Here is a 9995-nt window from a genome sequence, read left to right as displayed (position 1 = left end):
TTCGCCCCGCGCTCGGCTGTTTACAGGGCCGCCGCCGCCGCCCGCACGCACGTCCCTCCCCTGACGCCCAGCACGAGGCCCGCGCGGGCCGCCCGCTGTCCCGGGATCCGGACACCCGGCGGGGGCGCTACCCGCGGACCACGTGACCAGGCTGGTCACATGGTGCCGCCCCGCCGCGCTCTTCCGCCCGTTTCCGCCATGGCCACTAGGCGCCCTCAGCCGCGCGGCCCCGCGCCCTCTCGCGTCTAGGAGCCACTTCGGGGCTCAAGTCGGCTCCTCAGCGAGGCCGCCGGGGGAGGCCGGCAGGGGCGGGGCCGGCGCGGGCCGGCGCGGGCGCCGAGCGAGCGCGGACCGGAAGTTCCGCGGGCGCGCCGGCGGCGGGGCCGTTACCGCGGCGCGCCGGAAGTGGCCGTGGGCCGGCGTCCGGGCCGCGCCTGCCGTGAGCGAGCTTCCCTCCGGCCGGCGACGCCATGGAGCCCGGGGCGGCCGAGCTGTACGACCAGGCCCTGCTGGGCATCCTGCAGCACGTGGGCAACGTCCAGGACTTCCTGCGCGTGCTCTTCGGCTTCCTCTACCGCAAGACCGACTTCTACCGTCTGCTGCGCCACCCGTCCGACCGCATGGGCTTCCCGCCCGGGGCCGCGCAGGCGCTGGTGCTGCAGGTGACGCGCGCCGGGCGGGCGGGCGGGCGGGCGGCGGCGGCAGCCCGGACCCCGGGAGTCCCCGACCTGCGCGAGCCCGCCCCCTTCCCTGCTTCTGGCCTCAGTTTCCCCCTCTGGTGCTTCCCCAGACCCGCCTCCGGGGCCGCGGCTTCTAGTAAGCAGAGACGCCGGTTACATATCAAGTTGCTCTTGGGTGTCAGAAGTGGCACACCTCCGCTCTGGGCTCGCTCCGCTCCCGCAGCGCAGGGTCCTTGGAGGTGCCGGCGCTGCGAGGCAGGGAATGGTAAAATTATGGCCCAGAACCACAGGCTGGAGGTGGGAGACTGTGCTGACGGATGGGTGTGGTCCCCTTGTTTGAAATGTGGCTTCCCAGATCAAAGACAGCCCATTCGAGTGTCCAAATACCTGTATAACCAGGTTAAATTGTAGGTTTGAGGTTCTGCTAAACGCAATCACTGGAGTTGACCGGGTACCTTGGAATGCAATAAACTAGTATTTGCTGAATGCGTTTACACTCTCAGGTGTCACAGGCCTTGGAGATGCATTCTGATACGGATGTTTAAGGGTGGTTTCTCTCTTGTGGCACTTGTTATGTATAGTTAAGGAGAAACGGGCAGTAACTATGGAAGGCCAGTTATGTGGCAGCTCACTGGAAGGAAAGGAATAGAAACAATGGCTTGGAAATCAAGAAGGGTTTTGGAGGGGAGGTGGGATTTTGATGGGATGAAAGCAGGTACTCGGCCAAGTGTTGAGCCTGTTTGTAGGAACCTGGGAAGGTAGAAAAGCTGGTGGTACCTCCCACAGGCCTCCAGCACTTCACAGTTTACATTGTGCTTTTAAACATGATCTGGTCTTGCAAGCTGCGCACAGGTCAGGTGTTTTCTGGTGTCTGATGAAGGAACCGCAGCTTACACCATTTGAGTAACTACCGAAGACGATACCGTCCCGTGAGGGCTGAGGGGTGGAGTTGGGTCTCAGTTTCAGAACCGAAGGCTAGTCCTTGTCCTCCCGGTGGCCGAGTGCCATCTCAGTGGCGGTTTAATACGTGCATGGACGTCCCTCTGAAATAGATGCAGTTGAATTTTATGTGGCAGGTGAGGGTGCCAGTTCAGCAAGGGTAGGTGATTCGACCAAACTCATCATAGAGCTGGAGCTCAAAACTTCATTTTTGTGATTTCAGATCTTTCCGTTCCATTATTTAACTGTTCCATAGTAGGGTGGGAACACTTATCTATGGGCAGTGTAGCCTGCGGAGAAGACGTGGCAGAGCAGGGGACGGTTGCTGAGCCCCTGCGAGTGCCGGTTACTGTGGCAGAGGGTTTACGTTCCAGGGTGCCGTCTTACTTAACCCTAACACAGCCTGGTTTTACAGGTGAACTGACAGGTAATTCATTTATGTGGTATCAATATATAAAGCACCTACTGTGTTCCAGGCACTCTTACAAGTTAAGGCGTGGTGACTAGTTTAATGAAGTGGAAATGGGACCGGGCGGGGGGGGGGCGACTCAGAGAGGATCCAAGGTTTCAAACTTGGGCAGTTGGAATAATGAGAATGCGCTGAGTACTGTCGTTTGAGTTTGGGGGAAAAAGCCTAGTTTTAGACAAGTTGCATTTGAAATTGCAGGCAGAAGCCCCTGCCCACGGGTTGTCGGAATCATGGGACTAGATCTCGCAGGAGACGGAGGCAGCAGAGTGGTTTGAGGGGGTGAAGAGCTGAAGATGGAGAGCAGCCCTCTGGGAGGATCCCGGGATGAGAGGGGAGAGGCAAGGGCTGTAGAGTGGGAGGGGGCGAGGGGACGTGGGCAGGGCAGTAAGTGTCACGGAAACCAGAGGACACTTTCCAGCAGCTTAATAGAGGTGTGGCTTCTCCGCAAGTGGTTCCCGCCTGGTGGCATCGCCCAGGAAGTTTAACATAGCACTGATCCCCGGGTGTTTGGGCTGGGAAGGTCAGCGCGAATCCCGGGAGCTGTCCCTTCAGCACAGAGGCATTTGGCAGGACATTTGGAAGGGCGTTCAGTGTTGGCGGCTTTGTTGTGGGGTGGGCCTTATGGTGCCCAGGCAGCACAGGTTCCCAGTTACAAACGGCCAAGTCACGGGGTGTGGTGCACAGCGTAGGGAGTGTAGTCAGCAGCCCTGCGATAACTGCGGGGACAGACGGCGACCAGAGCGGGGATCACTGTGTCAGGTGTACAGATGTCTCTCACGGTGTCGTACACCAGAAATGAATGCCATTCTGGTTGTCAGCCATACTTTAATAAAAATGAAAGATGCTAAGTCAGATCAAGTGATTTGGTGCCACACCGTGTCACCTCTCAGTGGTGATAGGTGGCCTCCTGACCCCACCCTGCTTGTCTGCCCCTGATGCCGTGACAGACTGCCCAAGGGAGGTGCTTGGGGTCTCTTCAGACCCCAGCAAAGGGGGTTTGGATGGGAGTGTTGGGGCGCTTCATTCTGGAACTTGAATCTTTCTCTGGTATTTTGGGGAGTGGTGTCAAACTGCCCAGAAATTTTCTCCTGATCCTGAGGGCTTGCACAGCCTGGACGTACAGCCCGAGGACCCTCGTCAGAAGGACACGCGTGAAAGATGCATTGCTCTCTATGGCACGTTAGTACATTTTAAGAACAAACGGTTTAGAGGGACATTTCATTCACTTTGGGCGGCTCTGCGTTATCCTGGAGCCGTTGGCCAGGAGTCGGCGTGCTCGGTAGCAGCCCGCCCGGGAGTCGGGAAGGCTGGCCGCTTTGCTCATGGGGGGTCTTGGGAGAGTCGCTCTGCTCTGCCCGGTGGGAGTGCTGCTTGGAGGGCAGAGGTGTCTCCTCAGCCCCACAGCCCTGCGATTCCAGAGTCTAGAAAGCGAGCGGAGCAGGGGCGCGGCGCGGGGTCCCGGGGAGCCCTGCTCTGGCTTGTCTTATGGGCCTGCAGTGAAGGACTGGGCGCAGGGGAGCCTCGGCTCCGAGGGCAGAGGGTCGGGGTCCCAGACGCAGGCGCTGGGGATGGCGGGCAGCGCGCCGGGTGTCTAGCGGCAAACGTGGCCTGTGCGGTCTCCGAGCTCCGCCTCGGGACGTGGTTCCTGCACCTCCGTCTTTCAGTGCTTGGCGCTTCTCTTCCGACAGACAGCACCTGGGCAAGTTACTCGCCCCTGGCCGGACTCTTCCTCGCCTGTCCGGTGGCGGCGCTGCCCGCTCCGCGTTCCGGGGGTCGGGGGAACGCGTGTCCGCGTGTCGGGCACAGTTCGGCGTGGTGGCGCTGCTCCAGCTCTGTCCTGCTCCCTGCACAGCACCCACCTGGGCCCTTTCGACCCAGGCTCCTGCCCACTTGTAAAACATCTTTATGTTTTATTAAGACGAATTTTTTAGAGCACTTTTAGGTTCACAGCAAAGTCGAAGGGAGGGTACAGAGTTCCCCGAGACCCTTGCCCCACGCGTGCCAGAGTTAACATCTGTGACGACTGACGAATCTGCACTGACAGGTCATCGTCGCCCACACCATGGTTGATGTCAGGCTCACTCCTGGTGGTGCAGGTTCTGTGGGTTTGGACAGATGCGTTGTGTCACGTGTCCACCATGACAGTATCACACAGTGGTTTCACTGGCCTAAAATCCCCTGTGCTCCGCCTGTCCCTCCCTCTCGCCTCCCAGTCCCCTGACAGCCACCGCCCTTTCACTGTCCACAGTTGTCCCTTCCCCAGAACGTCACGTGGCCGGAAGCACACAATGCGCAGCCCCCTCAGATGGGCTCCCCTCACTCGGCCGTGTGCATCTGAGGTTCCCCACGGCTGTTCGTAGCCGGACAGTCGTCTCTTTGTGGGTGACGGATGCTCCACTGTCTGGGTGGACCGCGGCTGTCCCACCCGTCCAGACGTCTCGGTCACTCCAGGTTTTGATAGTGATGAATGAGGCTGTTGGCGCCATCCCCGTGCCGGTTCTGTGTGGACATGTTTCAGTTCCTTTGGGAAAACTCCAAGGAGCGTGGCTGCTGTGTCTGCTCCCAGCCACGTCCCAGCGTGGATCCGCCAGCCTCCTGCCACCAGCAGCTGCAGGAGCTCTTTCCTGACGCCCCTCTCTCTGGGGGCATTTGGCTTCTGAGGAAGACGTGCCTTTTGTTGATGTCTGACTCGGAGCCCGCTCTCCCGGAGAGGACCCGGGTTTCTTTGCTGGAAGAGCTTTTGCGGGCTCCCTGACCCGGGAGTGTGCGCATCACGGCCTCCTATTGGGGCTGCCACGTGCGGGTCTGTCCTGTCTGCACGTGCCGTGGATGGCACCACATTTCATGTGCACTTTCTCGGGAGACAGTCCTAGCATTTGTAGGGGGTGTGACTTCCAAAAAAGACGAAGGACTGCTTTGCTCCTAGAATGTGGGGTTCCGAGGGCGGAGCTGCCACTGTCTGTCTGTTCTTGCACGTCGTGGGCACACGTGGAGTTTGTCCAGTGGATTCCCGACCTTTCTGGGACGCTGACCTCCCGCCTGGCTGTGTGGGCCACAGCGGGGTGACGCTTGCCGGCTCGCACCTCCCTTCTGGAGCATGAGCTGACGTTTCTAGGGCTCCCAGACCCTGGCACCGCCCTGTGCCCAGCGCACAGACCCTACTGAGCAGTCTCGACAGAGAGCGCTTTGGGGCGGCAGCCGGCTCGTGGGGGCCTCTGCTTGGCAGGCCTCCCCTTCGGGGGTTCTGGAGCTCCCCGTTCAGGATTGTTGTTGCAGCAGCTCTTGGGGAGTCCAGATCATGTTGTTGGCAGTGCTGCCTTTCTGTCCTTGCTGGCTCGGGACGCTGCGGTCTGGGCAGAGGTGCTCATGCCCATCGCTGTGTGATTTCAGGTGTTCCGAACCTTCGACCACATGGCACGTCAGGACGATGAGAAGAGGAGGAGGGAGCTGGAGGAGAAGATGCGGGGCGAGGCCGAGGCCCAGCCCACAGCGGAGGCGAGCGCGGAGGCCCCGGGCCAGCAAGTCGCCCTACGGGACGAGGCCCCAGGCCAGCAGGCCACCCCGCGGGAGGAGGCCTCGGGCCAGCAAGTCGCCCTGCGGGAGGAGGCCCCAGGCTCCAGGGAGGACGCTGAGCTGACGGATGCTGCCGCAGGACTTGCCGAGGCCCCGATGGGCCCCCCAGCGCTTCCCAAGTAAGAACTCCTTTCTCGCTGGGCCGCGGGGTGGTTCGGTGTCCTAGCGGGCCTTGCCGTCACTCAGTGGTCACACAGCAGCAGTGCGTGCCGACAGGGTGACAGCGCTTTGGTTGCACAGGCTGGGAGGGCAGTGGGCATCAGGGCCCTCCATTATCTCCTTTTTGAAGTCACACAGCCGGTGAGACCCACCTGTCTGGCCCCACTCCTGATGGTGCCCTTCCTATAGATGCCACTCACTGTCCCCTCGGCCTGAGGGACAGATACCTGGGAGGCCGTCTGACTGGGACAGTGGGCACAGAGCCCCTCAGTGGCTGCCACCTAGCAAAACACCTTCTGTTGGGCGAGCAGGGTCCCCTCCTGAGTGTCCCATGTGAGGCAGAGGGGGTAGCATAGTGCACCATCGCTGCTGTTCCCGATGTCACCGCGTGGCCCGTGCTGCGCGGGGTCCGGCCAGGCGGCACGCTCTGCCTGTTCCTCCGTGGGGCTGCGTCCAGCGGGGCGCTGCCCACTAGCTCTTCCTGCCGGGCGCGTGGGTGAGGAGAGCCACGGCCTCCCTGTGCAGGGTCGTGGCCGCGTCTGGGGACAGCACGCCGCCCTGAGCCAGCTCCGCTTCAGGTCTCTCTTCCGTGGCAGGACGGCGCCTTGACCGTCCCCAGGGGCCTCTCCCCTGCCCAGCCCTGTCCCACGCTCCCTTCCATCCGTCCTGCCCCTCGCACCCCCGCGACCTGCCTGGGGCGTCTCTGAGGGGGGTTCCTCGTTAACGAAGCAGAATGTCCAACTTGGCAACACACAGTGTGGAGGAGGGAAGCCGATTTCGTCAGGTGGGATGGGCGAAACCGAGAGTCCTAGTGGCCCCACTAAAGGCCAGAGGAGAAGGGCCGGTCCACACAGGGGCTCTGGTGAGAAGGGGCATGGTGCGGGGTGCCCCCGCCTGTCCTGTAGGGGCCGCTGCTGTCAGTTCTCCCTGCCCGTCTGAAGGCGTCTTATTTTGATCCTCGTTTCTGAGGACATTTTCACCATCTGCAGAATTAGGAATTGATGCTTTTTTTCAAAGAACGTCGTTCCGCACTCTTCCTGCTCCCACCGTTCCTGAGGAGTGCGTGACCGTGTCCCCGTGCAGGAACGCCCCCTTGTCCCCAGCCCTGGGATTCGGCCGGGACGCGCAGCTGCCCTTGGTCACGGCTGCGGCCGTCAGGTGCGGCGCGCTCGGGCGCGCTTCCTTGTGTTTGTGCTGCGGGTGTCGGGCTTCCAGGCCTGCCCCCGAGTCCCCTGGCCTTGTGCTGCTTTCGGAATAGTTTTTGTTCCCCTGTCTTCAGATTTACTCTTTTCTCCTTTAGTGTCTGGTCTCTACCTAGTCATCAGTACGTCGTTTATTACAGGTAGTAGATTTGTCAGCTCTGCGAGTATTTTTTACGCTCAGCTCAGCTCTCGATTATTTTTTACGGCTTCGATTTCTACTCTCGTCGTTTTCTCTAGATCGTTTAGTATATTTATCATAGCTGTTTTAGGCTTTCGTCTGCTGATTCTATTGTCTCCATCATTTCTTGGTTTGATTCTCTTGGCTGAATTTTCTCCTGACGTCGGGCCATGGTTTCCTGCATTTTCCCACATCTGGTGCATTCATGTTGGATGCTAGACGTTGTGGGTGTTGTGTGGTTGTGTCTCTGGAGTTTTTTTCTTTAAAGAGTGTTGAGTTCTGTTTTTGCATGCAGCTGATTTATCGCCCTTTTAGAAGCTTGTTTTGAAGCCTTATTGGGCGCGTGTCTGGGGCACCCTTTATTCTGGGGCTAGTTTAGTCCTCCTGGTAAACCCCGGCCTTGCTGGGCTCCCCTGAGCGTTCGGTGAGGTCCTCGCAGTCTGACTGGTTGAGGGGCCCTGGCCCCTCGTGGACCCCGGGACTGCACGGGCTTCCCCGTGGTCAGACTCCATGTGGGCCCAGGTCCGTCTTCCACCAGATTCAGGGGACCCGGCGCGGGTTTCTGGATCCCTGTGTGTGTGTGGCTCCCCTTCTCCAGGAGTCCTCCCCAACAGAGTTAGGTACGAGTGTGAAGACCAAATGCACAGTTCCTTCCCTTTCGTTCATTTCAGCGTTGCTCGCGTCACAGAATTCGGGGAGAACGCTGGATTTCCGTGAAGGGAGCGGTTAAATGCATGGACGAGCTTTTAACAGAGTGCTGATGTGGTGTTGCGATGGTCAGTTTTATGGTCATCTGCTGGCCACGCCGATGCCTAGCTGCTCAGGGAAGCCCAAGCGGGTGTTGGGGGTGTCCCAGGAGATTAGTACTCAGGGGTGTGAAGGGCGGAGCTGAGGCTCCCATGGACAGCAGCTCTGTCCTGTTGTGGGCGAGTTCCAGGTGGCCTGCCCTCTGGATCTGAGATGGCCCAGGCGGCCCCCAGTCACGTAAGTCTCTTAGTGTGTCTCTTCTGGTCTGCTTCTGTTGTGGCACCTTGACTCACGGGTATTCTCATGATATAATGTTGTGTGAGAAAAGCCAGCTTCAAACTAATGACAACTTTGAAAAACATTGAACATTATGCAGAGAAAAGGCCTGGAGGGAAATGAATTGACGTCTGAAGTCTTTCTTCTAAGGTGGGATTTGTCTGTGATTCCTGTGTCATGGACCAGAATGGCTGTCTTGTTTTGTGGAGACTGTGTTTTTTTTTTCTTGCACCAGTCACTCGTGTTCTCGTTAGAGTCAGAGTGACTTTTACACATTGTGCCCCCACGTAAGTTTTGAGGGAAGACACGTGTCCCAGGAAACCTTGGCTGGCCTGCAGGACCAAGACTTGCAAGGACGGAGGCCCCTCTGCCATCAGGCGCTCCCTAGCTGGCCGTGGACGAGGCAGGAAGCCTCGCCCAGACCTGTCCACTGCCCCCAGGATGTAGCGCTGCGGCCGATCTGAAGGTGGAGTGTGGGGGCATCCGAGCCCCGGTCGCCTGGCGGTATCCAGGCCCTGCAGTTGTGCCCGGCCCTTCCTGCGTAAGCTGTGCATCTGCTGTTCTGCTAGTTGGACGGTTTAGGTAGCCGTTGCTCAGACAACCACTCGGGACAGCCCTCAAGGATGGGCTCGCGGTCTAGAGGGGCTCCCCAGGCCTCGGGTTGCCCACAGCGAAGACCTGTGAGAAGAGCTGCTGGGAGTCCCAACGTCACCTGTACTGCGTGCTGCACCTGCGCTGGGAGCCCCGACGTCACCTGTGCGCCATGCCTCACCTGCGCTGGGAGGGCTTCTGGGTGCGGGGCAGCTTTCAGACATGCTGACAGACATTGCTTAGCACTGCAGAAGGAGAGGGGGACAAACCAGGTAGTATCCGCGTCCCAGTCACCAGTCAGGCACCTCTCCAGCGGTCCGGGGGCTTGCCTCTTGGGGTCGGTTTCGGGTCTGGTCCGGTGCCCGCCCTGGGTCCTGCAGTTCAGCTCCCGAGTGGCGGGCGTGCTGTAGCCGGTGCCGAGCTGCGGTGGACATCCAGAAAGGCCGGGCCACTCCGCCTCCTGCCTGTCTTGTCACAGCAGGATTCTTTGAGAAGGAGGGGAAAGGGAGCCCTGAGAGAGAATTACTGCCTAGAAACAGCCTCTCTCCTGGGGGCTGGGCTTGCGTGAGGGACAGGGCCCTGCCCCGCTGGGGCACTGACTGGCCTGCCTGCCTACGGTGCAGCCCGGCTGTCCCTCTGCCAGCCCAGAGCCACGAGAGGGGCGTCGTGGGACGGCTGGACCCTCAGGCCCACCTGAGGGAAGCCTGGCAGGACGAGGGTGGCCAGCGAGCTGCTCCTGCTGCTTCTCGTGTAGGGCACCGTGGCCTTCGTGTCCGGCCCTGGCAACCTGCTTTGCCTAAGATCGTGGAGTCAGAACTAGGGCCACAGATGTTGGGGTGAAGCAGCAGGCAGGTATGCGGTTGGGGCCAGCGGCTGTGTCTGCCTGCGGTGCCGGACCGACTGGAGAGAGTTCAGAGTCAGAAGCGGCCTCTTCTCCCTGGTGTGTCCTGTGATGCTAGAAACCGTGCCGGCTCGTCTTCCCGTCAGAGGGCAGAAGCACGCCTCGCAGAGCGTGGCTGCAGCAGGATCTGCACAGACGTGCAGACGGAGGATGCCACCCCGTGCACGCGTGCCAGCCAGCCTGCCTCGGTCATTCCGTCGGCTGTGAACTCCCCGCCTTCTCAGCATGTCCTGATTACAGACACGGATTTGTTTAAATCTACAGATGAGGCTCCAGCTGC

At 60.1% G+C, this 9995-nt stretch overlaps 1 protein-coding gene across 4 annotated transcripts in view; it reads left to right on the top strand.

Moving 5' to 3' along the window:
• The first annotated feature begins 381 nt into the window (after positions 1-381).
• NUDCD3 (NudC domain containing 3) overlaps positions 382-9995 on the top strand; it is a 40171-nt gene continuing 30557 nt past the window's right edge. For 2 of the 4 annotated variants that reach the window (XM_039847077.1, XM_039847079.1), the window contains exons 1-2: positions 384-662; positions 5479-5780. In XM_039847077.1, coding sequence (XP_039703011.1) covers positions 471-662; positions 5479-5780 — 494 coding nt within the window. In that variant the 5' untranslated portion in view covers positions 384-470. Of the gene's footprint in view, positions 663-5478; positions 5781-9995 lie in introns of all 4 variants that reach the window. The other 2 variants (XM_039847080.1, XM_039847078.1) reach the window with 2 other exon arrangements.

The sequence above is a fragment of the Pteropus medius genome, unplaced genomic scaffold, assembly GCF_902729225.1.
Source record: "Pteropus medius unplaced genomic scaffold, Ma_sr-lr_union100, whole genome shotgun sequence".
NCBI lineage: Eukaryota > Metazoa > Chordata > Mammalia > Chiroptera > Pteropodidae > Pteropus > Pteropus medius.
This window is presented reverse-complemented; position numbering and strand designations above follow the sequence as displayed.